We start from the raw sequence: 28000 nt of genomic DNA, 5'->3' as shown, positions 1-28000 counted from the left end.
CGAAGCGTGGTCATGTCTCGAACACCACTTATCACCTGCACAGCTTGCTCCTTTCTAAAGGGCCTATTCAGGGGCACACCGAGGGCAAGCATAGCTTTCTAACAATACGTTTGGAATTATACACAGTTCCACAATTTTCAATGGTAATGCTAAAATCATTACCAGGAGTTTAGTAGTATGATCTGGACTTCTAATTTACTGTACAAGGTACTTTGTGACATTTATTATTTCTAGCTGGGACGTTCTTGTCTAGCTCTTTGCCTTTGATGTAATCAATCAATTAATCCACTGTATTCGCAATCCCTTTTTGGACTCTGGTATCCTTGGCAAATCCTATCTCCAGGCCTCATCACAGCAGAGCACACAGGATCGCCCCCTCATCCTTTTTTCATTTCAAACATATCGCTCGTAATTGCAGAGAGATCTCAATAGTCTATCGGATGTACTTAACGATGGCCTCTTGCTCCTCAGGGTTCAGTCGCGCACCAATGAAGCCTTCGACAGCGCCACCGTGTCGCTGATTGGCACTGACCATGTACTCCTTTACCCACTTCGTAACATCAAGGATCTCGGGGAAATCATCCTTGGCCAAAGGCTTGCAGGTGTTTAGTGCAGTGAACGACATGCCGAAGCCGATATCGTCGACATCAGCCTCGGCAACAACTTCGTCGCCACCGGCATTCACAGTTGGAGGGTTCACTAGCAGCGACAGCAGTTTGCGGCAGCTATTGGCCCAGCCCTTCATGAACTGTTGAGAGAAGGCTTGCGAGTCACACAGGGTTTTTGTCAGTGACACAACGGCAACCTTTCGGTCCACAGGGCGAGCAAGGCGCTCAGTCTCGGCCAGAACAAAGGCAGGATAAACTTGAGCGAAAACACCCTGGTCGACCGTGTTGGACTGCTTGATGAAGTAGTCAGCACCGTAACCCGCCTCAAGGCGAGCCGACACTAGGTGGTAGAAGCGAGCAAAGCGGAGCTTGAACGCATCGGAGGGAGAACCTTGAAGCTTGGTGTAGATCAGCCGAAGAATTGTGGCAAAGTACTGCTCCAATCCAGTACTTGATGGGATGTTAGTAATTGTATAATGGGGTATAGACTTGGGACTTACGGCTCAAAAGTCTTGACAATGGAATCGAGGATGTCGAAGGCGAGCAACTCAGACTTCTTTAAGTTCAGAAGTCTCTGGAAAATGCCAAGAACAGGCTCCAGTTGGTTTTCAGCTTGAATAGCCTGGGATGCCCGAGGGATGACGGCGGACAGGAGACGAGTGCATGCCGGAACATTGCCTCGGGTTTCCCAAAGAGTAGGGCTCAAAAGAGGGCCTAACAGAGCCTTGTAGTTGTCCGAAATGGTCTCAGATGGGCTGGACTCCAATAGCTGAGCGAGGATCTGGAAAACATACTGCATGAATTCTGAGAACATATTAGCAAGTTATGGGTTGGCATGCGGCTGCTTCAGCTCACCCGTGACATCTTCGACCAAGATTTGGTGGAAGGGGCTCCACAGCTTCTCGTTGAAAAGAGCAGCATTGCTGGGAGCACAGTATCGGACAAGGGCGCCAATGGCCTCGAAATGATAGTAGTAGAACCGAGGGTTGCTGGGGTTCTGCTTCATGACATTGGTAATGAGGATAAGATGGGTCAAAACATTCTCCAGCAGAGGAGTGGCACCGTCCTTGATGACAATTAGAATTCTCATGACACAGCGCATCAAGAATTCATTCTCCTGTAACTTAGCAGGACTAGACTCCTTCTCGATGAGCTTGAAGAGGTGGCCAAGAAGGTCCTTGGCAAAGGGCTCGATATCGGCACGGGGAAACATGGCATTGCCGGCATCATCCGTAAGGAACAGCACACGTTCCACTGCAATGGCGGCATATGAGTAGACAACATAGTTGTCCGAGTTCAGGTTCTGAATCAGGGGACCCAGAGCCACCTTCCATTGCTCCTTGGACAGCTGACTTCGGAAAGTGTAGAGATACTTGATGGCGTCAACCTTAGAGATATGTTCTACACCCTGTGAGTTGATGAGATCCTGAGCAATATGCTGCTCAAAAAAGTCGACAACGTTGACCAGAGGGTTGACTGTCTTGACACCTTGAGCAGCAGTCACAGCGCCCTTGGCAGCAATGGAAAGGAATAGATAGATAGCAGTATCCTTGGCCTTCCAATCGCTGCTACCCTGCGACAGATAGTGACTGATGTATTTGGATACTACTGTGGTGACAGGGGCTTCGAATCGCTCCTGAAGCTTGCGGAGAAAGTCAGTGGCAGATCGTCGTCGCGAGTCGGTATCAGAGCCCTCGAGATCCCTTCGGATGAACTCAATTGGCTCATCCTCAAACAATTCAATATCCGATTCGCGAAGCGCGACGTTGGGTAGGATGACCTTCTCCACGATCTGGGTCAAGACCTCCTCATTGTTAAAGATGCCAGAGTGCTGTGCGGAGGACGCAATAGCAGTCAGGAAATGCAGAGCCTTACTGACAATCACGTCGTACTTCGTCTCTGGGCCAGTAGACGACAGCAGGTTCCAGGCCTTCTCAATGAAGGGTTGACAATACTTGGAAAAGTCCTCATCGAACTTCACAGTAAAAAGTTCGAGAACCTCGCAAATATCGGCTTTAACAGTATCGACTATGCTCGTTTCGTCATCGTCGTCGGTCTCCAACAATGGGTTGGAATATGTGAGATACTTGTGGAGAAGTTCGGAGATGCTGCCTAGGTTCTCGTCGAAAATAGGAGGTAAGTCGTGGCAAGACATATCGTGCAAGATTTTGATTTGCAGATCAAGAGTCTCGAACCAACCGCGCAGCACATCCTTATTATCGTTGTTCTCGGCAATCTTTTTGTCGGTTGTCTAATGTACGAAAGAAAATCATAAGTACAAGGAAGTTATTAGTTCTGAGCATCGAAACTTACCACGAGAAGCTCAAGGAAAGCTTGGCCAAATGTCTCGATCACATGGTTGATCTCCATGTAGAGCTCATCTGTGCGGAACAAGGGTCTCCATCTGGCGAAGATGGAGTGTGCAACTTCGAGAACACCAACGTTGACCTTGGGATCGGTGGCGGAAAATCGGCTGACGAGTTCCTGCACAAGAGATCAGCAAATATGATAAACAACTGCATGGGGGGGGGGGGCAGTAACCGACCTGCGTAAGGGTATCCCATCGTCGCCAAAAATCGGAATCTGCGATCACACTAATGGCATCACCAAGCTGGGCCTGAATGTTGGCCGGTGACGAAATCATGAGGCCAATCAGGCGTTCCTTGATGACTTGAACCTCATCTTGAGGCAGCTTGTAGTTGCCCTCCTCGTCCTATACCAAGATTCAAGATTTAGCATTTCGAAAACGATCGCTCGAGAGACAAGACGCACCACGTAGGATGTTCGGATGAAGTTCTTAAAGGCCAAAGCGGCGGCGAGTCGGGTCTTTAGTGGTAGGGTGTCGGAGTTGACAATATTGAGGAGGCTGAGGGAGTACTGAGGCTTGGCAGCCTCCTGCTTGAGGGCATTCTCGGCTGTTGGTGAATATTGTTTATTAGTTTCCAAACCGCGGGGCAACGATGGGGGAGTGACGAGATCAAGTACCTTTGCGATGCTCTGTAGGATCAAGAGTTGCGTCAAGAAGTTGAGCAATCTGACCAATATCGGCTGCCATGATGGGAATGTGCTGAGGTGAAGAGGCTGTAGGGAGGGACGGGTGGAAGACAGACGAAAAAAAAAAGAAAGAACAGAAGAAGCGGTGGTGATGTGGAAGGATTGGTCTGGAGGTTGTAGCTGAGAAAGCTAACAAACAAACTCGCAGTCGGCGACTATGGATTTTTTTCTGGACCTCCACTGACGGCATGTTTAGCTGGTTGGCAACGACCCAATAGATGGCCTCGAAAGTGGTAGCAATGAGCTACCTCCAGGCACGACAGAGCTGTTTTTAGCAGACTCCAGAGCTTAGTCCGCTAACGGATAGCTTTTTGCTTGTACAACGTCCAGTAAAAGCTACTGGCCGCCTGGTTGCCCAGCAGATTGCCCCGTATTTGGTAAACATGATGGATCAATGTAATATTAAGTTGATAACTGGCTGTCTTTCGCGCAACGGTCGGTTGAAACGATGCCGAAATGCAGAAGTACGGGCAGGTAACTGCAGTTTACATAACTGGGACTGAGTCACTGCATCAACGCCTTTCCCTGAAAATACAAACACCAGAAATAGGGCTTCTTCAGGCGCAGACTTTTAGTAAAAATTTTGGAGGAACATGCATCTTTTTGGTTTCCTCTTTTTGTTTGATGGTAGTATTTCGGCTTGAAAGAGCCTGGCAATGCATATTGGGGACTTTGATATTCATGTTATGACAGCAAGTTGGCACTCGCGAGAAGTAGGTATACTGGGTGACTCTTTGAGATTTGGCCTTGATAGGCGTATATAGGAGTCGAGATCTCAAGATATTAAAATGATGTAAAATAAGGTTGACCGCATCTGTTTCTATAATCACTAATGTTGAGATCCAGAAGTTGGTGTTCCTGAGTGGTTGCGATTACCCGTCCGTATACATAGTCGAGTGAGTGGGAGAGTATAAATAAACACAAAGAATGCATGTTATCGGTCTGAGACTTGATTTATATCTCATATCGATTTGTTATAAAGTCAAACAATGACACCCAACTACCTGGTATTAGGCATTCCTCTCTTTGCTTATTAGCGAGAACATAGGTACCCGGATACAACCTTGATCAAACACAATACTGCAGGTACACTGTACCTTAGAGACAGGATGCTATCCTTCTCTGGCCTCAGGGCCGCTTCCATTGTTTGGGATTGGCGCGATTGACCTCTTGTACCTTACCGCCTCCAGCTTGGTGGCATGGCGTACATGAAATCCCTGGGCTGCTCGCGTGTTCTCTGTAAAGCAACCATTGAAAAGTCACCAAGGGGTCATCTGTCCACGCCGTCTTGGCTTATGTAAGGTGCAAACGAAGCTTTTATTAGTTGAGAGCCTGCTTAATCGATCTGCCCTGCATCCATCTAGCTGCCGTTCTCGTTGTGCTGTCTAACTTAGCTGGGTTGGGTTGGATAGTAGACTTAACATTGAACCTAACCGCCATTGGATCTTCTACTAAAGTTCCAACCTCCTTCTCTCTTCTCTTGCAACGTGCCTTTTCTTTCCCGCTTGTCCATCATACGTTGTCTAACCTAGATTCATCGTTTTGCTTGTTTTGTGCGCTGGTACTTATCACGCAATCATTGATCGACCGCCTCATAGCACTAGGACCAGGTCTGGCTCGTACAATATTGCTTTTTACATCTCTCCCGTGTCTTTTTTTAAGCCTGCCGATCTGCCCACCCCGCCCAGAACCGGACCTCCATCCACCTCCGCGCTTTTTGGATTAGACCTACCTATCGCTATCATCATTGTCACACTCGTTTTCCTGATTTGACATCGACAAAGCATATCCTCTTTTGCGCTGCGCTGCCGACTCTACTCATACTGATTATTTAATGAAAACGACTCAAACCGTACACATCGACGACCTCTCGCAGGCCCATCTTAGGCCTAGGTAGCACATGTTTTGCTGGTGAGACTCGCCTGTACCTATCGTCTACCCATATCGTACCTACTACCTACCTTGCATTTGCATACTACGTCCGAGACGCCGTCCCGTCTGTCGCACGCACCTACAATACGCACGATACGATCGATCCAAGACATTTGCTTGCTCTGTCTTGTCTGGCCGCCTTGTTAAACATCTGAGCTCTTCGATATTTTGTGTGCCCACCAACCTCTTGTCAATCGCTTGCTTGATTCACATTGCATTTCTGCTTCAGATCGACCGACCTGTTCTGCTTTGCCTTATCGATGACGCAGTCTTTAGTGCGCGGGCTTCAGTTCCTTTGCTAACATGTTCCGCCGTCTAGCCTCACTTAGTCACCAAGACCCCAACGAAACTTCACACGAGCACATGTCACCGCAACAAGGAGATGGTCCATCATCCCCAGATACGTCCCGTCAGGGTGGCCTTGCCCATGTTCTGCGGGGTCTAACAAGTTCCAAGCTCTCCAAGTCGTCGCCGTCTATAGCATCACCTTCATCCACAACCACCTTGCCGATTGCCGAGTTCGTTCATGCTCATCCTCCGGCCATTTCTGCGAACCCACCCCACGGACTGTCTGTCAGTCATATGGAATCCTTCGAACTGCTCAAGAACGGTTCTCCAAATGAACGCATCACTGCCGCCAATTCACTGAAATACGCAATCGCTGAGTATCCTCTAAATCCTGTTCTGGATATTTGGTATGCCGCAAAGGACCTGATCGATCCTGCAAAGCCCGCAGCAACACGTACTGCCGGTTGGGAGCTCTTGACCGAGTGCGTGAAACATGAGGATTCTTCAGATCTCGAGCGCCAGGAGTACTTCACGACACTGTCAGCACCTGCAAATTCCGAAGATTTTCATCTGCAATTGGCTGCTCTTGTGGACCTCACTCGACGGGGCCGTGTTCTGACGGGCTTCGACTACGAACTCATACCCTTGCTAACCAAGTGGCTTTGGGAATCCTACAATTCGGTACGCATGGCCAGGAGGAAAGCGTCCAAGACTTCAAAAGGCCCCTCTCGAAATCGCTCTGTGGCTCCAGGCGAAGAAAAGAATCTTGCTCAGTTATTCAGTTTTCTTGTCGACGTCATCAAATTCAGCTTCAACAATGCAGACGCATCTGCCGTATCAGGATTGATTGATCGGTTGCTAGCAATCTGCATGAGCACCAGCGTGGAAGAAGACCTCCGGTCAAGTATTGCGGTTATTGATGCCACTGTGACGTTTGGTTCCATCCCAGAAGACAAGCTGAGAGGTTGTGTGCAAGTGCTCGGGTCTATATATTGCATGGTGGGCAGCCTTCAAAAGGATGCATGGAACACACTTTCAAATTTGTTCAAGAGTCACAACGGCCAGGCCACCGTTCGCATTCTTTTGGATATCTTGCGAAATAGTCCAGCAGATGGGGCCAAGGAGAAAGACGTCAACAGGGAAATACGCGGAGCTCTGGCTGTACTGCAGAAACTCCTTTCCAAAAGCCCCGAGAATGGATACCCAAGCATCCCTTTCGCGTTGCTGGCCGATGGGCTTGCCATCATTGCAAGAACTGGGTCTTCTATCAAAACTCTGACTTCCATCCTCCAACTCCTCAACTCTCTATTTAACGACAGGGAAGGAAACATACATCGCTTGATAATCGACGAGGACTGGTCAGTAATACTCGAGGCTGCCGCAACTTGCTCCAAGCGAGCCATCCCTGGGCTCCATGAGTCTGATGGCCTTCGTAGCCCTGTCAGAGACGACAAACCTGAAGGGGCCCTGGACCGAGAACTCAGTATTCTTATCCAGCGACTCGACGTTCTTATCAACCAGAAATCCGATGTATTCGTACCGCGGGGGATCGTAGTTTCTTTCCTGACCGAGGTCCACCAATTCCTCCCCGACGAAACGGCCTCGTCAGTTCTCAACTACTTCCAACTGTTCAGATGCTGTTCTCCCTCAGACCTTCAATGGGAGGAGAATCTGACTCTAGTTCTCAAGGGTTTCTTCGGCAATAGAGACCGGTCATCTCAGATTCGACTTCGGGCATTGGAAACAATAATGGACGCTTATGAAGTCGTGGATCTAGTGGGTGATGATCCTGACGAGAGCTTCATTCCTCAGCTGGCAAAAAGCATTCTTCAAGATGTTGCCGAGGAAACTGATGTTATAGTTCTGGAAGGCATCATGTCGCTCATGGTTTCGGTTGTGGTATCCTGTGACATGGAGCTATTCGATTATATTGTTGATGCCTTAAGGGGCATTGTGATTGGTGACCGACTGAAGTCGCCAATCTCATCATCGGCATATCCAAACCTGTTCGCTCATGCCATCTCCGATGACAATCTGCCACTGGAGCAATCCCCTTCAAACGTGGTGGTGAAAGGCTATGTCAAGATGTTTGTCCAGACTATGGATTTCGACACCGAAAAGTCTCTAAGACTATACCATGCGTTAATTAATATCGTGAAATCAAGTCATTGCGAGGTCGATGCGCGGTTAACTGCCATGAAGCTTCTGTTTAGGCTACGTGCTGACTGGGCCAATCGCATATTCATCACAAAAACCCTCGAGACCAATTTTGTCGCTCCTACGTTGTGTCGAACCCCCGAGACTCGCGCGAAGAAACAGGCTGAAGAGGCCGCACAGTCCATACGCTTGCTGCGGAACGAGCATGGCGGGTCATCCAGATCCGCTCGCGGTGTCTCGTTCAGTCAAGGGCAACATGAAAGGGGTGTGCCAATGCGATCTGCTAGTGTCGCTGCCGGGAGTGGCTTGGTGGGAAGTGCCGGCAGTGCGGCTCGATATCACCAGCTGTGGAGTCTCCCAGACCCCGAAGCTCTGCCTGAATCTGTCACAGGTGTCTTCAGCCCTGTTCTGGTCTCCCACCAACCCAATGTGGAAGCTGAGCCAGAAGAGCATGACCCTGAAGAACCAGAACTACAGGAAGAGATCGAAAAGCAAATAGGTGGCGCTGGGACTGCCGCTCTTGATATCGCAAACTGGCTGGAGGCCGTTCTGGTCCTCTTACATGGCAGTGACTGGGAGGTTTACAGTTTTGCTCTTGTGCACCTTCCTTCACAGCTGAGCAACCATGCCATTTTTAGAGACGCGATTCCGCAGATACAAGAGCTTCGAAGACTTATCTGTGAGCAAATAAGAACGAACACTTTCCAAGAACCTCCCAACTCGTCAGGCTTGCGGCGGGCTGATGTGGCAATTTGCCTTTTCCATAGTCTGACCATGATCCTAAGTTATCATGATCACTTTCAAAAGGGAGAAGAGGACGAGATAGTCAAGGCCTTTGTGCACGGTATTGCCACTTGGGAACGAAGTGCAAAGTGCTGCATTCACGCGCTGTCTATATGCTGCCATGAACTGCCGCTCTCAACGAGTAAATCGCTGGTTCAGCTGCTGACCAAGATGTCTACTATCATCACACAACCCCATGTTTCGATCCACATTCTTGAGTTTCTGGCCTGCCTCAGTCGTTTACACCACGTGTATGTCAATTTCAGAGAAGAGGAGTACAAGATTGTGTTTGGTATTTGCATTCGATATCTACAGTCAGTGCGGGACAGGAAAGGTTCCAACAGGAACAGCCATGCCAGCGAACCATCAACGCCGGCTGCTTCAACTACGAGCATCCCGGACGCCGTGCATCCAAGTGCAACTGATGATCTACCCCAATATGTGTATGCGTTGGCGTACCATGTTATTCTCTTCTGGTTCCTAGCACTAAAACTGCCTGATCGTGCCAACCTCGTTGGTTGGCTTGTCAGGAACATATATAATGAGGTGGAGGATGGCAACACCGATAACGAACAAGCATTAACTTCAATCGACTTCATGCAAAGATATACGTATGCTGATGTGGAAGAGTCTTCTCAAGACCCCCTCTTTACTTCTGAACGGTTTGGCGAGATCGTTAAGAAAAGATGGTTAGTCGGATACAGTATCGTTACGGTCAGACAGGCAACAACCACAGGGTGGGCTCAGATTGTCAAGAGGCAACCTTCAGGTACCTCGGCATTCACAATCCGAGAGACTTTTGATCCACCACCACCTCATCAAACTCCAAACTATGTCGACATCAGCAGAGAGGGACAGGTCTCGACTAACACTATTTTGCCCAGCCACATCATGGTACAGCTCATGTCATCTATCCCGCAGGGCCATGATCTAGCACGACCAATCCCGCTACCTGAAGATGACGCAGTCGAGAGAGCTATTCGGGTTTTTGATCGAAGCTCAACTGTTGACGGCCACAAAGTTGGCGTCATCTATATTGGCGAAGGGCAGACTGACGAAGTTGAGATCCTTGGCAACGTCTCGGGCAGCAGTGATTACATGGAGTTTTTGAACAATCTTGGCACGCTGACCAAGCTTAAAGGAGCCACCTTCAATACTCACGGATTGGACCGTGAATTTGACACAGATGGCCAGTATACTTTCTGCTGGCGTGATCGTGTCACAGAGATCGTTTTTCATGTGACGACACAGATGCCCACAAACTTGGATCACGACCCGAGGTGCACCATGAAGAAGCGCCACATTGGCAATGACTTTGTCAACATCGTCTTCAACGACTCAGGTCTACCATTCAAATTCGATACATTCCCGGGGGATTTCAACTTTGTTCATATTGTCATCACACCAGCATCTAGGGCCTCTTTCATTGCTGCTAGAGACACTTCGAAACACAGCCAACCCTTCTATCGCGTACAGGTTCTAAGCAAACCCGGGTTTCCTGAGATATCACCGGCCTCGGAAATGAAGATTGTGTCACTCAAGGCTCTGCCAGGTCTGATCCGTCTGTTGGCTCTCAACGCTTCTGTGTTTTCTCATGTCTGGGCCAATCGCGAAGGTGGTGAGCATGTCAGCTCTTGGAGGAGCCGTCTACGCGCCATCAAGAGGCTACGGGAGAAATATACGCCGTCCAAATCTGGGCAACTGACACCCTCGGCCTCGCAAAGCTCGTCTCTTGGAGGTGCGACTCCGGTTCACCAACAGCAGCAACTTTTACCGTCAGTCGATGCGTCTTTGTCGCGACCGGCAAGCACCGTTCGTGATAGCTTCACCAGCCTCCGTCGCACAAGTGTGGCCACCTTCTTCACAAGTACAAGTGAGCAGACCTCACATCGGTCCTCAATGTTATCGTCGTCCACCACGACCAACGATAGCGAGGCTGGGACAGTACATGGGCAGGATTCAAACACAGACACTGTTGACTTCTCCAAATGGGCTTAAGAGATATGATAATGAATGGGATGTGGACAGTGGGAAAAGGAGTTACACTACAGAAATTCATCCATGTCATTGGAAAAAATGGCGGAAGGCGTCTATCTACGTAAGGGTGTTTTGGGGGGTAATCAAAAGTTCTTGTTTTTAAGTACGTTTGTTTCCATTTCTACTTGTGGATCTATTTGATACATATACCCTTGAGCTATAGATACGTGGCTCAAAGTATACCATTCTTAGACTGCGAGAATGCGCTCCAAATATTATGGTTGTCTTAGCTCAGCATTAGTTCACTCACACATGCCGACTAAAAAGTTGTTCAATAGTTCGAACCACCTTTTGAAAGCCTATATACAAGTCTACGGCCAGAGCTCATTCAACTTCGTCAGGCAATGCAAAGAGAAAAAAAAGAAAAAAAAGAAGAAAAAGTTGTTTCCATGTTGTTTTGTGTAACGTCACTCGGTATAGTTGCACTACCTGTTCTGCTTGGCTCATTTCTACATCTTACTGTCTCAAACCGACTTTCTACAGGATTGTCTATTTAGTAGCTAACAGTAAAAGGATGTATCAGGTGTTATAGTTGCACAGGTGCGGCCGCCGATGAAGTGTCAACCAAGCAAAGCAAGAATCAAATCCATACTTGCTCAGTACGTATACAGGATATGTAGTTGAGTGGTATCAATGTGGGTAGTACGAAATAGTCTGGGCCATTGCGTATGGCTGCTATCAGGCAAACGGCATCCAGCTTTAAGGTAACCCTTGTAGTACGCCTACATGCGGATCCCACTTGGCATTGCTCCTCAACCGCCGACCTTTTCCCCGTGAGCCAGCGATAAAGACACGGAATCTGATATAAGGCTACTTTGTAGCAAGAATGGTATATTCGGTATAAGCAGGGTGTGCAGTTAAGTCGGGTCATATCGGGTCAGGTGGGAGCATTCGCATGTGGGAAACAAAATGGTCTGCAAATACTGACTTGTAGATTGTAGATCCATCACAGACAGACTGGAGTCACGCTATGACATCCCTGTCAGCCACGTAGCTTTCTTGAGTGAATGTCGAAGCACGGGCCTGGAGAGACAATTTACATTCTGTACTGAATGGTTTGTATCAGTAGAATGATCCGTGATGCTCTTTGTATGGAAGACCCGAGGTTCTTCTAATCTTATCGACTTGAAACGACCAATATGGCGCATTTTCATTCCTGGATGATCAGAGATTCTCATGATAGAGTCAAGGGGCATGCTGCTCTGATCATTCAGTCCCTGCCACCTGGTTTTCAAGGGTTATGATTTGGACTTCCACTATCCAATAAGCTCATCAATCCCATAGAGAACAGATTCGAAGGGGAAATGGACGCTCTGCAGTTTTACAGATGGGATTGATAAGTACCCAGAGAGGAAATACCTGTAAATGCGCAGAAGTCGGGGTGCGGTTCAAATTCGTCGAGACATTCTTCTGGGTTCGAGACGAATCTTCCTCAACATCTCTCTTGTTATACTGATGTCTTAAACTGGTTGGTCATTTGTGCGTAGCCTCTATTTCAGGAGAAACTCTCCGTTTCAGACTTTACGCCACACCTCCTTGTATTCTGCCCATTTGTTGAACCCTAAGAAACAACGAGTGAGAAAGTGCAGACATAGGAGCCTGGTTTTCCATCCTTACCTAGCGACTGTAGTACGTTCTCGTCGTATCTACTGCCATCAACAAACATTCCCACCATCCCTCTCTCGCTCATGATCTGACGGCATGCCAGAAGCAATCGAGTTATTACTGAGTCTCGGCGGTTGACCATGTCTGGATCTTCATCTGATGGACAGTTAGTGCAGTTCAACGATTATCTAGTGACTTGCCTTTAATGCAGACACACGAAACGCCTCCAATATTTTGTTCTATTGCAGCTGGCCAGGGGATGTCTGTACCACAGGGGCTTCCGTCGTTGGGAAAGTATGTTATTGCCGCTGCAACCAGGTTGTCTCCCTCAAGGCCAACAACCATGTCATTCATATAAGAGCTGTCCATAGTTTTGGCGTATTGGTCGTACCATCCGAACCCATGTCTTTTCTGTGACTCTTTGGTCGCAATCTCTATAACCTGCTGGTAATCAGAGAGTTGGCAGGGCCTAAAGGTTAGACCAGCTGAAGCCAAATCGGGAACAGGAGAATTGGAAAATCTCAAGAGCCAATCTATAACAAGCCGGCCATGACCAGGTATAGACTCCTGCAACTTCCATCCCAATTTCTCGAACCATTCTGTGCTAGCCATGGAAGCTGGCAAGCCGTAAAGTAGTCTGGGAAATGTGCTGCCAAGTTGAATGACGCCCACTCCTCGAATCCCGTTAAGCTTGCCCACAACCTCATTGTGAAGCCTGCGACCGATTCCCCGGCCTTGGTAATCTTTATGGACAATGATGGCTGCTATGGATCCAATCAAACGATCACCACTGCTATCTGTAAATGTCGTAAAAGTAGCGCAGAACGCAACAACCCTTCCGTTCCGAGGTTCACGAATGATATAGTGCATCGCATAGCCATCGCGTTTCAAGAGGGAACCAAGAGTTGATCGATTGAGATGAAACTTAGCAGGAAAAGATATTTTCCATAAGGCGTGTGTTTCTGAGAGATCGTTATTATAATCCCATTTGACAATTGGCCAAGTTTGTGGTGGAGGAGGGTCGTCGATAATTGGTTTATCGGAATTCTTCGATCGTTCAGTTGTTAAAAGAGCGGCAACGGCTTGCAAGTCGGATACCAGATATCCTGAACACTGCACTACAGTTTGGAACTCGTATTCCTCGGCTCTGCTTTTGAGGACTTCGCAACATGCCACCAGAACGAAATGGCGCTCCTCGCAAACCTCTCGAACTGTGTCGGCGAGTTCTAGTTGAAGAGCACCCTCATCGGATGAGAATCCACTCAGCACGAAGACAATGGTTCGTGCTCTCTTGATGAATGCCACATGTGTACCAGTAATACCATACTTTTTGATATAAGGAACGTGCCGGATCCAGGGATGTGTCTGTGAAAGTGCTTGGCCAAGAGGTTGAAAGGGATCAGTTGCACGGGCGAGACTTGGATCTAGGGGAACAACAGCTGGAGTTAAAAGCAAAACTAAATCTTCATCCCCAAGATTCTTTTGTAGGGGGATAAGGTTCTGATGGTCCCATAACAACGTAGCCAGTGAGCTTTGAGCCTGCGAGTTTGACATTGTTTACAGCTGTATGCAATGTCAAGGGTAATGCAATCACATGGCCAAACTGGACTTTCAATCAAGTCTGCTTGTGTTCGTCCCGGTTAAGTGTGCGGTCTCCACAAGCACCCAACCCCCTTAGGCATAAATCAGCTCCAGAAAGATATTTGTAACTGATGACAAAGGAAGTGACGAAGACGTGCAATCGTGGTCAAATTTGTGCGCGGTCAAAGAAATCTGTATATGATTGTTGGGGGCTGATGTGGATGCTTGCGCAACGAGAGGGACCACTCGATAGTTGACACTCGCATAAGTCGATTTTAAAGTCAGGCCAGGTAGACATGAAAGTGGACGAGAGAGAGGAAGAATCTCTCGGTTCATTAAACAAAGGTCAGTGGAAAATAAGCAAGTCAACGATCTATAAATGCGGGTTTGTGACGACGATATGTGACTTTTAGGGCGCCTGCTAGGGTCCTGCACAGTCGGTCAGCCATCCAAACCACTGGGATGAGGATTAAATGAGTGTGGGGTTGATGAGACGAAGGCTGTGACATGAATTTGGTATCTGCAATCAGCCGCTATGAAGCGCCAGGGGTACACAATAGCTCTCCAATTGCCAGGATCGGATGGGCAGGGTTGCCAGACCAAAATTATTAGCCTTGGCCTAGATCAGTTGGTGGTTATTGACTTGTGGTATAGAGAGCGTCTCATTCGTGTGGGATTCTCAAGATTGACGGAATGGGGTTGCCGAAGGCGAGGATCCGTGACACGGCCACAGCGGGTTCGAACTGCGCACGCGAGAGATTGTCCAGCGGTGACACAGCGATGCAGGTTGGTAAAATCGGGAGTTTCATTCACAGCAAAGCAGTGTATGTAGTGAGTAACATATGACTAGCATTTGCTTCCAGCGTGGTTTACAACACGGTTGCTATAGCTTGCGTAGCGTTTTGGGTGATATAAAGGGAGACTTGAGCGATCAAGAAACAGAGACGCATGCCTCTTGGTTGACCACTGGCTCGACCAGCCATTCCGCCCTGGTCTTCCATCAGAGCAACGGCCAAGATAGGGATAAGAAGAACAAGGCGTTGGCCAATAATCCAAGCTGGTTTGTTGAAGGCATTCTTGAGAAATGTCTGTAGGTGGTTTGCCAGAGCGTATCCGTGCCCAGTAGGATGGATCAAGGACATAGAGAGACCGTACTCATGCGCGCATGGGTGATGTTTCTTACACGGCGGTGGTCGTACAGACTAGGTGAAGTTTGACCGCCGTACAACCATGAAAATGCCATTTCCGATCCACGGGGAAGGGGCGTTTATTGGAAGCGAATTATCAGCCATGGCTTTGATGAGCCTATGGACAGCGGGCACAGGGAGGCTTAGTACACGGATAGTGTCGTAATGGCTGCATCGTGCCAACGTCAAAAGAAAAATGAAGCAAACATCAGAGGGAAATTAAAGCGATATATTGATTTAAGAAAAATAAAAGGAAAAGAAGTTCTATTTCAGCTGAGGAGTGGTACAGGGCAGAGTTCTTTGCTTACCTACATCTTAACCGGGCTGTGACTTCCATTCCATCTCTTGGAAATCAATGTCAAAATGGAAGGAACTACATATGCTTTTTGGTTAGTCTAAGGTAGGAACGTTGCAAAAGTACGGCAGGAACGGCCCGTCTTCACCAGCTTGCTTAGGTACATTGGCAAAGGTTCTGTGTTTGGTAGAAGAGGGTTGCATGAAACTTAAATTGAGTGTGTTTACGATGCCGATGCCGCGGCCAAATGATCGCTAAAAATGTGTCTGGATATGAGCATTGCCGAAGCCCATCCTTACAGGTGTACAGCAAATGGTACTTCTGCCATGGCGCCAACATATACGGTACGACACAAGATGGGCAGCGCATTATTTATCGCAAATCGGCATTGGCAAAAACTAGAGTTGTCAAGCTTCAAGTTGCCAGAGGTTGAATTAAACTCGGTTCGTCTCGATTTGTCCCACGTCCCACGACTTTGACAGTAAAATAGGCCAACAAGGTAGATCTTGTCCGATGCAGGGAGCCATAGCAACTTGATTGACCAACACTTGATGGCGAGTCAAAGATATGCCTAACCCAACATCGTGAGACTCTTACATCCCATTCTATTTAATCTGCTATTATTATCTGAATTGTTCTGGCCCCACTCCGAATTAGATCCACAGTTTTGTCCTCCGAAACCCGAAAACGCGTCTTTATGGCCGACGCGTCTTCCGGAGTGTCCCACTCATTCATAGCAACACTCACTACCAAGCCCCGATATCTGCCGCTCGGCTCCGGAGCGTGTACATGTAGAGCTTGCGCACGCAACGCAGCGTATGGAAACAGACACTGATCCCGCCGAGGCGGGCCACCAAGAGCTTCGCCTCCTTGTGGGCGATGTTATTGAATGTGAGTTTACCATGATAACATTCACCAAGGCCTTTACTCATAGCATACACAGCGTCCAAAGTACCCGCCAAAACACGCGCGACTAGTATCAAACCCACCATCACCAATCTCACCTCACTGTCTTATGAATGGGGTCTTTTGCCAGAGACTCTAGACAGTCTCGTCAACCTTGTCACAACACCAAACTATCTGGATCAAGCAAGTCAGGCTGCTATCATTAGAAACCTTTACCCCGCCGAGGCCGTGTCTCGAGATTCTGTGCTTCGAGTCGTCTCTTGTCTTGGTCACGGAACTCTCAAGCCATCTCTGACACTCCAGGCGGCTCTCATCAAATGGCTTATTACCGTTCACCATACTTTGGAATCACCACAGGTGCTTTCTCAGGCTTATCCCGTTCTTTTCAATCTTCTCGATACCGCAGCCACCCGGTAACTTCCCTTGTCTCTACCATCAACTTTCTGCTAATTTGCCTCAGTCCTAATCTGAGCCATCTTCTTGCTCTCATCACAAGGCGTAAGCACGTACGTCCTTTTCGAATTCAAGCATTGTGAGTATGGACCCCTGATTCTCTACTTTTAGCTCACACAAATAGACTCAATCTCTCAAGACAAACAGGGAACGATCCTTCTTTGATCGGTCTTTTAAAAGTCTTCAAAGACTATTACCCTGAGGTTATTGTAGGAGAAGCCGTTCGCGGTAAAGCATCTTCTTTCAAGGTACGTCCAAAGAATCACCGGGCGTCTCTCTGTTGACATGTTGCTAGCACCCTGATCCACAATGGCGAGATAGGTTAGACGAGGTCCAGGAGGCACATTTCTACAAATCCCAGGAAGGTGTATTGAGACCAAGAGACGGTTTTCGTGTATATCGTCCTATTGGCCGTGCTATCCGGAAGAAGACCATCCCGTTGGTTCACACGTCTCATGTGACAGAGGTTCGTCAACACCACAAGGCCAAAGGTCAACTACTGATATCATCAGGATGCTGTTACATTGGAGGAAATTGAAAGCGTTGTTGGTTTTGTTAAGGGTATCGACAAGCTAGAGTTGCCTAATCAGCTAGTTGCCGTCCTGGCAGACCCGTTGTTGCAAAAGCTCATGGTTCTGCGACCAAGTAGTGAGTCTGACCAAAGAATAGCAAATTGGCTCAACTCCGCCCTTCAAGATGTTCAGGACGGTGATGCAGATGAAGCCACTTTCTTTGAGATATTGGATATCTTCCGAGACTACGTTGTCTCGACCAAGGCGCGTTTCTATACAAAATCTTTTTCCAGCTTCATGCTGACCACGCTCAGATTCTCCCCTCGCTCCTACTTGACTTCTTCGCCCGCTTTCTTCCGCTCTGGGACGGTTCTCAACACCGCGACTCAATACTTGCGATCTTATCTTACTCCCCGTTGCTTGACTTTCAAAGTTAGTTTCAACTCCGATTCTTCTAATGCGACCAAGACACTAACGCCCGCCAGGACTATACCAACACATTTTCAAGCCTCTCGAGGAAGCGGTATTTGACAACACCCCTGGATCTCAACTAGCCGTCCTTGGCTTGTACAGAAACATCCTTCACCACTGGACAGTGGTTCTTGAATCCGCCGATACCATACCAGATTATGCTAGTGAAGCCGTTGCTGACTTGATTCGACACGTCAACCCTCTGGCCCTTAGTATCGCCCAAACATCTACCTCTGTCTCAGCACGTTCCGCCATCCTCGACTTTTATGAGCAGAACTCCCGACTCATCAGCCACGAAACCTTGAAGCACTATATTCGCATCGAGCTGCCTCCCTCACATCTGATATATATACTCTTCTTTAGCAGTTCAGTCGCTATTATGTCACGTATTTGTGCTATCCTTGCCTCTTATAAAAAGGGCTTTGAGATGGCCATGCTGACGAAACCAAAACGGGATGGAAGCAATCGCATTGACTCCTCATCCTATAACCGGGTCTTCGTGAGTCTTTTTAATGGATATCTCATGGATATGTGTAACTGCTTTTGGCGAGGTAAGGCGTTCACCGACAATGATCCAAATGCACAGGGCTGCTTGATCCCAAGAAGTCTCGTCCCCAGACTGTCTTCATACATAACTTCTGTGGATAAATCTCTTACTTTGACCTCCCTGTTTTCATTGTCGTACTCGCCACTCCTATGCCTGCAGAGCACGCGGTGCATACAAGATCTCGAAAATGCTGAGATCAACAGCGGTACACCTTTACGTATCAGGCATGAAGGACCACCGACACAGAGTAGTCTGGGGCAGCTTGTAGGTTCTGGCGGTATACGCATCTCCTGGCAAGATTATCGAATCAAGGCATTGGAGGAACTCAGCGCAAAGGAGCTTGCTGGTATCACAGACCTGCTCAAGAACACTATGACAATTTTAAGAAAGTTGATAGACGGTGGAAGCACGAGACCGAATACGGCGCAGTGACGGTGCATGATGTCAAGACGAATATATCATTCTTTGTATCTGGATCCAGAATAAGACCTGTCTAGTTGAAGTGACTAAAGTCTACTTCCCCTTGGTTGAAATGGGGTATGAATAATTGTATTAAGGACACCTTGAAAACCGCGCTCATTATCATGCATGAAGTGTTGAAGATCAAACGCCGTGGAGTACAGGGTTGAGGGACTGCTTTCCTACCATATCGAACGCCATGCATGAATAATAAATACCAATGTCATCCGCCTTTTATCGCCATCCCACGCCGAAAACAATGCAGTTGAGTGCCGCCCGTCTTTCCAAACTCCAAACAAAGAATAAAACGAAACTCAAGACGATTGTTAAAAATGTCTCGATGAAGGTGCCTCGGGGTGGGCTGGTCGACGCAATATTTATGCCTCACGCGGCTTAGACTCGTCGCCATATCCGCCAATTTGGATTCCTCCGAAACCGTACGTCTTGCCTTCAGAGCCACGGTTGGCATTGCTTCGTGGTCCTCGCTCTTTCAAGTCATCTCGGAGCCAGCCCAGGACGAGCTCTCCAAGACGACTGTTGCCCGAGGCACCGACAGTGCCATCGATGGTGGCAAGCATTTTGTCGGCCTCGTCCCACTCCTTGACAGTACCGAGGTGCATATGCGCGAGGTGAGTAGGCCAGCCAGCAAGGTTATCCAAAATATGGGTAGCGTAAACGATTGTGCACTCCCGGATCTCTGTCTCGTGCTTAAGCCAAGCGAGGAACTCGGCACGGCTCAGGACATCGAGATCAACAGTGATCTCATCGAGAAGAAGAACAGTCCAGGGCCTCAGAAGACCCATGGCAAGCTGAACACGACGACGCTCGCCATCAGAAACAGCGTGCATGCGCCAGTTGGTGTCGACGTCGAGCATGGCTACGAGCTCATCCCGACGATCAGGGTACGCATCACCGCCGACGGAGCGAAGCAGCTCGTTGACGCCAATGTCAGTTCGGACAATAGGGTTGAGAACCCATTCGAGGCCGAGATAAGTGACACCCTCTAGACCATCCTTGAAAGGATCGACTCCACAGATAGAGATGGTGTCACTGGGTGCAAGGCGCTTGCCGGCAAGGAGACGGAGCAGAGTCGTCTTACCAGCACCGTTGGCACCAATGAGAAGAGTACGGGATCGCGGAGGCAGGTCAAGAGTGATGTTGTTAACGCCAGTTGAGTAGTCAGGGAACGTGTATGAGAGCTTGTTCACCTCGACACGAGGGGGCTTGGGAGGAGTAGTCATGATGAGGGGTGAATGAGATGATGCTGAGATATGTTTATAGGCGGAGAGACAAATGGTCAGAAGTGAGGGATCAAAAAAGTTTATAAAGAATACGAAGAACTAGAAGAGTCCCTAGGTCTAGTCTGAGATTACGAAGTTGTATAATTGGACGAGGTGGTGCGTCAGAGATTTCCCTTCCCCTCTGAAGCAGAACGCCTCAACCGGTGGATGGCGGGGTCCGATGAATGGACATGAGATAGTAGGCAAGTTCCAGTGGGTCAAGACTTTACCGTGATGTGTTAGTTACCTGTATTAGTAGGTAGGTAGGTACTACTCATACTCCAAAGGCTTCACCTAGATGTCTCAGTTGCGGTATGATACTTCTTCGATGACCTCTTCATATCCTGTTTCTAGCAATGCATTCAGACATTCAACCTTTTTATCAACAATTATAACAAATGCCAAGAATGTGTACTATGTATGTAGAGGTCCATGGATTTCACTGGCCCGACCTCCAAGAACCCCTCTAAGTATGGATTTACTACAGTGGACTCACCGCCCTAAAGTCCAGTACGTCATACCCTAACTAGAATAATTAATTGTACCTACTATCAGTCCCTTATCCGTTGCCTAGCCACTTTACGCCAGAAATTCGCGTCTAAATGGGGACCAAAGCTCCTTCACACGTTTTCCTGCACTAGACGATAGCTTCAACTACACAATTTCGAGACATATCGCCAATACATTCATGATCGAATACATGAGACTCGAAGAAACTACCTCGTGTCATCTCCAACCCTCATAATCCTGATCCCATCCCTCCATCTCGGCATCATCCAAGATGGTAGCCCTTGAAGAGGTCGAGGGCAGCCTCCTCCTCCAGAAGCCATCGTAAGCCCTACCGACTATTCCAACTGAAACGAAAGCTCTAACCAATATAACCACAGTGACGCTGCCCACGAAATCCCCTCTCGAAGCGCTTCCGCTTACAAGCCACTGAATTCCTTCGCCCTTGACAAGCAACGCTCCTATAAGCAACAGTATGGCGACATGTACTTCCTGCGTCTTACCAAGATCAAGCCGGCTGTCGATCAGATAGCAGCTACAGCCTGGGACGGAACAACCGTCGGCGATGAGGAGGCTCAGCGAGTTGACCGTGTCCTTGATGTTCGCCAAGGAGAGCTGTGCTACGTGACCGGCACCGTATATATGGAAATGCCCCTGAAGCCGAATATTCTAGAGGACGTTTCCAAGGACGTACGACAACCATTCCTTCTGATTGCCACTCATGAAGCGCTAACTTGAGTTCGTAGCGCTGGATCTCTGCTCCCATTTCGATGCCCAAATACTTCTCCGACGACGACCAAATTATGTTGGAGGACGAATCAGGCCGTATCAGGCTGGTTGGTGACCTTCTCGAAAAAGTACACCTTGTAACGGGATGCATTGTTGGGGTTTTGGGTACCGAAAACTCCAATGGAGAGTTTGAAATCATTGACATCAAATTCCCGGACCTGCCTCCTCAACCCGAACGCTGGAGTCTCTCGAAACCTATGTCGGACAAGAGCAAGACGAAGGACGAAGACGAAGAGATGGCTGACGCTTCTGACAAGAAAAAGGGAAACAAGAAGATCGCCATTGTGTCTGGCTTATCCTTTTCGGGAACTGATGCTTCTTATGCTCTTGAGCTTGATCTTCTTCTCGAGTATCTGCTCGGTGAGGCCTTAGGCCCTTCCAGCCAGATCGATGTCTCTCACATCAGCCGTCTTATCATCGCTGGAAACTCCATCTTGACAACAGATCGAAAACCTGCAGCTGCAGACGAGGCACTCCCAGAAAAGAAGGGCCAGAAGAAATATGGTTACGACGCCAGTGCCTATAACCCCCTCCCTTCTCAGCTCTTTGATGCTTTTGTCGCTGAGCTCCTCCCGTCCATTCCCGTTACAATGCTTCCTGGTGCACAGGATCCTGCGAATGCTAGTTACCCACAACAGCCTGTGCATCCTGCAATGTTTCCCGTAGCTCGAGCTTACACCCGCGATCCAACTGCCCCTGTTGACCAGCCAGGCTGGCTCGATACTGTCACAAACCCTTGGGAAGCCGAGGTTGAAGGGTGGCGTGTTCTGGGCACCGGTGGTCAGAATGTTGACGACGTTTTCAAGTACGTCAACAGTGATGACCGTCTCGGTATGATGGAAGCCATGTGCCGATGGCGATGCTGTGCCCCGACTGCACCTGATACACTATGTAAGTAAACACCTGCCTAGTCACTGTTGTATTTGTCTAACCACCTGTCTAGGGAGCTATCCATTTCAAGATGACGATCCATTTGTTATGCAAACATGTCCTCATCTCTATTTCGTCGGCAACCAACCAAAATTCTCAACAAAGGTTATTAAAGGCCCCGAGGGACAATCGGTGAGACTCGTCACCGTCCCGTCCTTCTCGGCAACAAAAGAGTTAGTATTGATCGACACAGAAACACTTGAGGTAGAGAGGATCAAGATATCTACATAAGAGCAATTATATAGGACAGCCACGAGCAAGATAAAACAGGCCATGAAAATACCCCGAGAGCAATAATTAATTGAGCATATCGAATCCCAAGCCACCTGCTTTAGCAAGTTTATCGATCGATCCCCTGCCTGTGTGCCTGTCCGCCCCTGCCTTCAATAAGCGCCTCATTTACCATCCCATGTCTCTCAACTCCGTGAACGCCTGTCTCAAGTCAATCGTCCAGCCCAAAGATTGTCTCAACCCACGAGTCAAGCCGAGCCATCCGAGTCATTATCGTCTACAAACTCGTCGTCCAAATCCTCGTCCGTTTCCTCTTCGGCCTCACTGTTCGTCACTTCGTCTGGGAAAATGGCAAACCAGTTCTCTTCGTCTTCATCCTCATCCTCATCTGCGTCCCCGAGATCGCCTCGTCGCTTAACATCTGGTTCAAGGTGTTTCTTGCAAGCTTCGAGTACGCAAGGTCGAAGCTTGTCCAAGCTGCTGATGACCTCGCGGCATCGCTTGAGACGAAGCCTTTCCATTTTCCAATCCCCGGCCCAGATGTCTGGTTTTCCGTCTTGAAGTCTTTTCTTCTTGAGTTGTCTGAAGAACCGTAGGTGGTGGGCGCGCAGGAACAGTTCGGTTGAGAGTGGATCGATACCATCATTGAGGTGTTTGTTCCAGATCTTGATACGAATAATCTCGCAACACACTGCCTTGAGCGCACTCACAAGTTCTGACTTTGAATTAAACCAGTCGACGAAGGTAAAGCTGCCGCGGGTGTAACGGGGGCTGATGATGATGGTCAGGGTGTGGATGTTTGTCATGCTAGGTGCCTGGACAAACATATTGATGGCATCGGCCATGAATTCCTGAGTATAGTATTGAGATCGGTTGTGATCGGCCTGTAAGGTAATGTAGCGGAACAGACAGGCGTACTTCTTGACGTTGATAGTCCCAGGTTCATGGACCGCCTCTACTTCGTCGTCATCAAACATGTCGGCGTAGGTCTCTCTGTGACCTCGCTCCGGAACATAAGCGTTGCTTTGGGCCAGCTCTTGGATGTTGACCATAACGTGGGACTGCGTTGGCATATCGCGAAGGCGATAGAGAAAGGTGTTCTCGCCATAGAGCACGCCAATGGCTTCGTTGAAGATCTTTTTACACACCATAAGGATATTGATGTCCAGACAGGGCTTCTCTCGCGCGTAGACCCTCTTCCAGCCGTCGTAGACGGGAACGGGTTTGTGGGAAACGAGAAGACCACGATAAATCTCCTCTCGGATTTCGACAGGGAAGTCCAGCAGGCTTCTTTCGCTTGGTGCTTGAGGTCGAAGCTGGGGAGCGGGAGCGGGAGCAGGTTGAGGGCTCATGGTGGCATAATTGCGGAGGATGGCACGATGAGCATAATTGACGGGACGTCTAGTCTTTCCTTTTGGCTTTGGATACTTGCGAAAATACCTCGGGATAGAGGGAGGAATGTTCGTTTCATCTTCATCAAACGATTCCTCGTCGGAACTTTCTGGACGAGCGCCCCAGGCAAATTGGTTCATGGGAATTCCATACTCCTTAGTAAATTCATGCAGGGGAGGTGCTTCGATTCTCAATCTCTTTGGGCGTTTTTCACCTGAGCTTTCGGTGCTCTCTGTGCTTCTCTTGCTGTTACTTGAAGCGACTGAGCTGGCTCTCGTATCAGTTCCAGGACTGGCCGTGGCTGTGGACGACATGATACATTAGAATGGTGTGAAAGAAGGGAGGAAGAGTCTGAAGGAAGTATGGCCCTATATATACACAGACATAGATCGTCCGTGATTCACAGTTGTCAGAGAATGGGAATTGGTGAACTGGGAATGAGGAATTAGGAATTGGGCGACGAGAGAAACCATAAGTTTGTGTTTTTGAGGCTTCACGTAGTTTAGGAAAAGGGGAGCCGTAAATCTTTCCTAAGCCTCCGGATATCTTAGGAGAAAGGGGGGTTACTAGTGCATACGTTTTTTGAGATGTCGCGATCACTGAGGTAGAATATCTACTACAGCATTCTTCCAAATCCAAGAGACTCTGCTGGTAAACTAAACAATTACTTTATTAACGCCAGATAATCCAAATGAAAGAGCGTTGGTTTTCGTTCCTATGCTAATACAGTCACATTGACAACATGACGATAGCAAAACTTGGCAGATACTCTTATAGGAGGCAGACTCTGGGTCGATATACCGTATCTGACTCTTTCTAACATTGAAACACATACTATCTTATCCTAGTTTAATGACTTGATCTCAACCAAGGCTGAAGTAAGTGAGATGTTGAGAAATAAGGCTAGGATTGTTTCTTTCCCTCGATTCTACTTTAAGGAAAAGTAAAGAAGATTATAGAAACATAATATGGTTGAGCGTTGACTCCCACAAAAGTCCCTTAGTTATGTAACTCAGACTTCCCAACAAGTGTAAGTAATCTGCATTCTGGAACGATTTCGAAGGATGAGATGTAGTCCATTTTGCGCCTTTCGGTTGTCAAGTGGATACAATTCTTGGACATGCACAAGATCTGAATTGATCTATTGGATCTCCAATTAAGGTCGCTCAAATTTAACTGACTGTTGACACTAGACGTATGAAAAGACTGTTCCAAAGCCTGACAGTTTTATTATTCAAATCAATTCTGTCAATGCAGTCTAAAGCCCAGCTGTTTAATTCCTTAGCTTAGTGAAGAACCGTCCATACCTTTAAAAGGGCGCGTTCAGGCCGATTCTCGGAGTTAAGAGCGGTAATATATTCGCCTCCATCTCACCCTATATCTTATTCTCCATCAATACTCACTTTTCCGATACTTCAACACATACAATCTTTATCATGGGATCTCTAGGCTCTGACACTAAATTGCCATGGATTAAGACACCATGTCTTCTCAGCACTCAATTATCTCTTCTTACAGGCTGGTATGTTACACCCCCTCTTCTATACACCTTTACTTCCGAGTGAATTGACTAACACCCTCCAAGCAATGTCTACCTCAAGCTTGAAAACCTTCAACCGTCAGGCTCTTTCAAGACCCGTGGAATTGGTAATCTAATGACCCAAGCTGCTGCTGCTGCCACGGGTCCTGTTCATTTCTACTGCTCTTCAGGTGGCAACGCCGGTCTGGCATGCGCAACATCTGCTATTTCGCTCGGCCAAAAGGCCACAATCGTTATGCCTACTATTATCAGCCCACTCATGAAGGGAAAGCTACTTGATCTGGGAGTAGAGGTACACCAGAAAGGTAAGAACTGGGCCGAGTGCGATGAGTACATGCGTGAAGAGCTGGTAGCCAAAGATCCTTCGGCTATTTATGTCGCGCCATTCGACGACCCTCGAATCTGGGATGGAGCAGCAACTATGGTGGACGAGATTCGGGATCAGCTTGAGGGTCGTGTCGATGGTATCGTCTGCAGCGTTGGTGGCGGCGGTTTAGTCAACGGCTTGATGCAAGGTGTCGAGAGCCGTCCCTGGCTAGGCGCAAAGCCCGCTGTTCTGGCTGTTGAGACCGAGGGAGCCGACAGTCTTAACGCAAGTGTTCTCGCCGGCGAGCACGTAACACTGCCTGAGATGACTTCAATCGCAACATCCCTCGGTGCTACAAGAGTGTCTGAGCAGACGTGGAAGTGGAGTCAGCATCATTCAGGGACGATGAAGAGTCTTGTTGTGTCTGACGCAGATGCTGCCCTAAGTGCTGTACGTTTTGCGGACGATGGACGACAACTGGTTGAGGTAGCGTGCGGTGCAGCCTTGGCGGTTGCTTATCGAGGAGACTTAAGGAAGGCTCTTGGGGAGGGTTTGTCTGATGAAGAATGGAGCAAGAAGAATGTGGTGTTTGTGGTCTGTGGTGGTTCTGGTGTTACGTTGAATATGCTGTCTGAGTACCGGGAAAAGTACTCGGGACAGTCATCTATCAAGGTCTAAGGTGATATAGACATGTATTAAAAACCCCCACATAGATGATAGACGCATATATAGCTGGGTTTGAATCAATTTTACTGTATATTGGTCATAGCGAGTTCTTCTCTGTAAGTAAATAGCTTCGTTGCTCCAGACTCCGTTGATACCCATTCCCAATACACTATCGTTTGCTTGCACCTCGTCTACCCTTGAAGGTTCCCTTCTCCGCCTTGGCCTGGTCAACGAATTCCTTCATGATTTGATGTAAATCAGGATTCTTTCTAGCAAGAAGTAGCACGTCATCTGTTGTGACGGTTGAACGGCCTGCATGATTGCTGAAACTCTCTAGATCTGTGGCCACATTTTCTGTTTATGATGATTAGCGCGCACTCTCTTAATATGAACTGTAATCAAGAAGGGAGCTTCCTACCAATTTGTGTCCAAACAAGTTCTGTGAGTGCACCGATGAATTGCGGTGTGGCGTTGCGGTTGCGACGGAGGGACTCTTCATCGACGATTTGGCCAACAGCGTACCACAGGGCAGCCTTGAGACGCTAATTTTGGGGGGTTGGGTTAGTTTTATATAGGCAACCAGCATTAAATCAGGATTGTACCTCTCGATTCTCATCGCCTGCTGTATCGGCCATTTTTGTTATCTTCTGTCTTTGTTAGAGACGGTGACTCCTGATGTGTAGATGTTGAATGTATTTGGACGCGTCGCGGGGCAGTAGAGAAGGAGATGGCGTCTATTACTACGGCGGGGTACAAGGTAGACCAGATAATAGTCTTATTAACAACCTAACCGAAAATCAGCACAAATAAAGACCTATCTTGTAAAGTATTGAGATTGATGTATCATTTACGCCAGAATACTCTATGAATCCTCAGTACTTGTTATAGCGCAGCACCTCCTATAAACTTGAGTATTGGGCTATGACAACTATATCCAACTTTGGTCTATAGTCAACACCATAGACAGACAGACAGCCTCATCTGTAACACTGCATATCCATGCAATAAAATAACCTGCATTGTGTCTCAAACCAAGGCCGCTGAGGAAAAAACAACAAGTCATCTAATGCAGGGATAGTATTGCTTATTGTTCCTTTCATTTGAACCCCAAATCGGTAGTCTAGAGCATCTATCCATGTCACAAAGAGCCGCTATTCAATCGGATTACATGCATACAAAAACAACATACCTTTCGGCACTTGATCCAACAACCCCTGTCCATCTCTTTTTGCCAAGTCCCTGTTTTGGTTTTGTAGCAAAGAGTTAATTGCAAGCGGCTCCCTCCTCAAAAAGTTCAAGTTTTTTTTTTTAGGGCGATCGAGTTTCTAGGTTGCTAGGGTTGACATCATTAACATTTAGTACCGGCCGGAAGATGAAAGACCCTGATGATCGGCAGGCACTTGCTCCACCCTAGCATAAGTAGCATAATTGAAGATTCTGATCCAACATCAATATTTTTATTGTAAATCATTCAAGTTGATTA

At 48.0% G+C, this 28000-nt stretch overlaps 9 protein-coding genes across 9 annotated transcripts; 4 read left to right on the top strand and 5 right to left on the bottom strand.

Moving 5' to 3' along the window:
- Nucleotides 1–433: 433 nt before the first annotated feature.
- EDB82DRAFT_526705 (CAS/CSE protein) lies at nucleotides 434–3663 on the bottom strand (the record flags this gene model as incomplete). Its single annotated transcript, XM_025727170.1, has 7 exons — nucleotides 434–1058; nucleotides 1109–1412; nucleotides 1464–2859; nucleotides 2922–3092; nucleotides 3154–3321; nucleotides 3381–3523; nucleotides 3594–3663. The coding sequence occupies 7 exons, from the start codon at nucleotides 3661–3663 to the stop codon at nucleotides 434–436; spliced, it is 2877 nt and encodes a 958-aa protein (XP_025581664.1).
- Nucleotides 3664–5474: 1811 nt separating this feature from the next.
- EDB82DRAFT_231483 (uncharacterized protein) lies at nucleotides 5475–11217 on the top strand. The gene is made up of 2 exons (XM_025727169.2): nucleotides 5475–10962; nucleotides 11138–11217. Exon 1 carries the CDS (start codon nucleotides 5898–5900, stop codon nucleotides 10818–10820), a length of 4923 nt encoding a protein of 1640 aa, XP_025581663.2. The 5' UTR covers nucleotides 5475–5897; the 3' UTR covers nucleotides 10821–10962; nucleotides 11138–11217.
- Nucleotides 11218–12435: 1218 nt separating this feature from the next.
- On the bottom strand, nucleotides 12436–14299 carry EDB82DRAFT_231503 (uncharacterized protein). Its single transcript, XM_025727168.2, has one exon. The coding sequence runs from the start codon at nucleotides 14016–14018 to the stop codon at nucleotides 12642–12644; it is 1377 nt and encodes a 458-aa protein (XP_025581662.1). The 5' UTR covers nucleotides 14019–14299; the 3' UTR covers nucleotides 12436–12641.
- Nucleotides 14300–16224: 1925 nt separating this feature from the next.
- On the top strand, nucleotides 16225–18879 carry EDB82DRAFT_231405 (Mis6-domain-containing protein). The gene is made up of 8 exons (XM_065607264.1): nucleotides 16225–16418; nucleotides 16471–16846; nucleotides 16894–16965; nucleotides 17011–17134; nucleotides 17182–17352; nucleotides 17399–17662; nucleotides 17713–17830; nucleotides 17884–18879. The coding sequence occupies exons 1-8, from the start codon at nucleotides 16346–16348 to the stop codon at nucleotides 18846–18848; spliced, it is 2163 nt and encodes a 720-aa protein (XP_065463903.1). The 5' UTR covers nucleotides 16225–16345; the 3' UTR covers nucleotides 18849–18879.
- A 22-nt stretch (nucleotides 18880–18901) lies between these two features.
- EDB82DRAFT_505449 (P-loop containing nucleoside triphosphate hydrolase protein) lies at nucleotides 18902–20398 on the bottom strand. Its single transcript, XM_025727164.2, has one exon. The coding sequence runs from the start codon at nucleotides 20114–20116 to the stop codon at nucleotides 19253–19255; it is 864 nt and encodes a 287-aa protein (XP_025581659.1). The 5' UTR covers nucleotides 20117–20398; the 3' UTR covers nucleotides 18902–19252.
- A 538-nt stretch (nucleotides 20399–20936) lies between these two features.
- On the top strand, nucleotides 20937–22758 carry EDB82DRAFT_558167 (DNA polymerase alpha/epsilon subunit B-domain-containing protein; the record flags this gene model as incomplete). Its single annotated transcript, XM_025727163.2, has 4 exons — nucleotides 20937–20986; nucleotides 21043–21352; nucleotides 21409–22342; nucleotides 22395–22758. The coding sequence occupies 4 exons, from the start codon at nucleotides 20937–20939 to the stop codon at nucleotides 22610–22612; spliced, it is 1512 nt and encodes a 503-aa protein (XP_025581658.2). The 3' UTR covers nucleotides 22613–22758.
- On the bottom strand, nucleotides 22737–24738 carry EDB82DRAFT_231385 (uncharacterized protein). The gene has a single exon (XM_025727162.2). The coding sequence runs from the start codon at nucleotides 24316–24318 to the stop codon at nucleotides 22861–22863; it is 1458 nt and encodes a 485-aa protein (XP_025581657.2). The 5' UTR covers nucleotides 24319–24738; the 3' UTR covers nucleotides 22737–22860.
- A 332-nt stretch (nucleotides 24739–25070) lies between these two features.
- Nucleotides 25071–26601, top strand: EDB82DRAFT_505446 (tryptophan synthase beta subunit-like PLP-dependent enzyme). Its single transcript, XM_025727160.2, has 2 exons — nucleotides 25071–25526; nucleotides 25590–26601. The coding sequence occupies exons 1-2, from the start codon at nucleotides 25441–25443 to the stop codon at nucleotides 26527–26529; spliced, it is 1026 nt and encodes a 341-aa protein (XP_025581655.2). The 5' UTR covers nucleotides 25071–25440; the 3' UTR covers nucleotides 26530–26601.
- On the bottom strand, nucleotides 26602–27301 carry EDB82DRAFT_505444 (kinetochore component CENP-S-domain-containing protein). Its single transcript, XM_025727159.2, has 3 exons — nucleotides 27120–27301; nucleotides 26936–27059; nucleotides 26602–26871 (listed from the first exon to the last, which is right to left on the bottom strand). Exons 1-3 carry the CDS (start codon nucleotides 27150–27152, stop codon nucleotides 26687–26689), a joined length of 342 nt encoding a protein of 113 aa, XP_025581654.1. The 5' UTR covers nucleotides 27153–27301; the 3' UTR covers nucleotides 26602–26686.
- Nucleotides 27302–28000: the final 699 nt, after the last annotated feature.

Source organism: Fusarium venenatum (assembly GCF_020744135.1).
Source record: "Fusarium venenatum strain MPI-CAGE-CH-0201 chromosome Unknown EDB82scaffold_3, whole genome shotgun sequence".
Taxonomy (NCBI): Eukaryota; Fungi; Ascomycota; class Sordariomycetes; order Hypocreales; family Nectriaceae; genus Fusarium; species Fusarium venenatum.
Note: the sequence above shows the minus strand (reverse complement) of the source record. Positions and strands in the feature narration are given on the sequence as shown.

Coding starts and splice junctions, on each gene's coding strand:
- EDB82DRAFT_231483 (XM_025727169.2), top strand. CDS start 5,898: ATGTTCCGCCGTCTAGCCTCACTTAGTCACCAAGACCCCAACGAAACT.
- EDB82DRAFT_231405 (XM_065607264.1), top strand. CDS start 16,346: ATGGAAACAGACACTGATCCCGCCGAGGCGGGCCACCAAGAGCTTCGC. Junction 17,135..17,181: donor GTAAAGCATCTTCTTTCAAG/GTACGTCCAAAG, acceptor ACATGTTGCTAG/CACCCTGATCCACAATGGCG. Junction 17,831..17,883: donor CCCGTTGCTTGACTTTCAAA/GTTAGTTTCAAC, acceptor AACGCCCGCCAG/GACTATACCAACACATTTTC.
- EDB82DRAFT_231385 (XM_025727162.2), bottom strand. CDS start 24,318: ATGTCGTCCACAGCCACGGCCAGTCCTGGAACTGATACGAGAGCCAGC.
- EDB82DRAFT_231503 (XM_025727168.2), bottom strand. CDS start 14,018: ATGTCAAACTCGCAGGCTCAAAGCTCACTGGCTACGTTGTTATGGGAC.
- EDB82DRAFT_505449 (XM_025727164.2), bottom strand. CDS start 20,116: ATGACTACTCCTCCCAAGCCCCCTCGTGTCGAGGTGAACAAGCTCTCA.
- EDB82DRAFT_505446 (XM_025727160.2), top strand. CDS start 25,441: ATGGGATCTCTAGGCTCTGACACTAAATTGCCATGGATTAAGACACCA. Junction 25,527..25,589: donor TTATCTCTTCTTACAGGCTG/GTATGTTACACC, acceptor ACACCCTCCAAG/CAATGTCTACCTCAAGCTTG.
- EDB82DRAFT_505444 (XM_025727159.2), bottom strand. CDS start 27,152: ATGGCCGATACAGCAGGCGATGAGAATCGAGAG. Junction 27,060..27,119: donor CAGGCGATGAGAATCGAGAG/GTACAATCCTGA, acceptor CCCCAAAATTAG/CGTCTCAAGGCTGCCCTGTG. Junction 26,872..26,935: donor ACTTGTTTGGACACAAATTG/GTAGGAAGCTCC, acceptor CATCATAAACAG/AAAATGTGGCCACAGATCTA.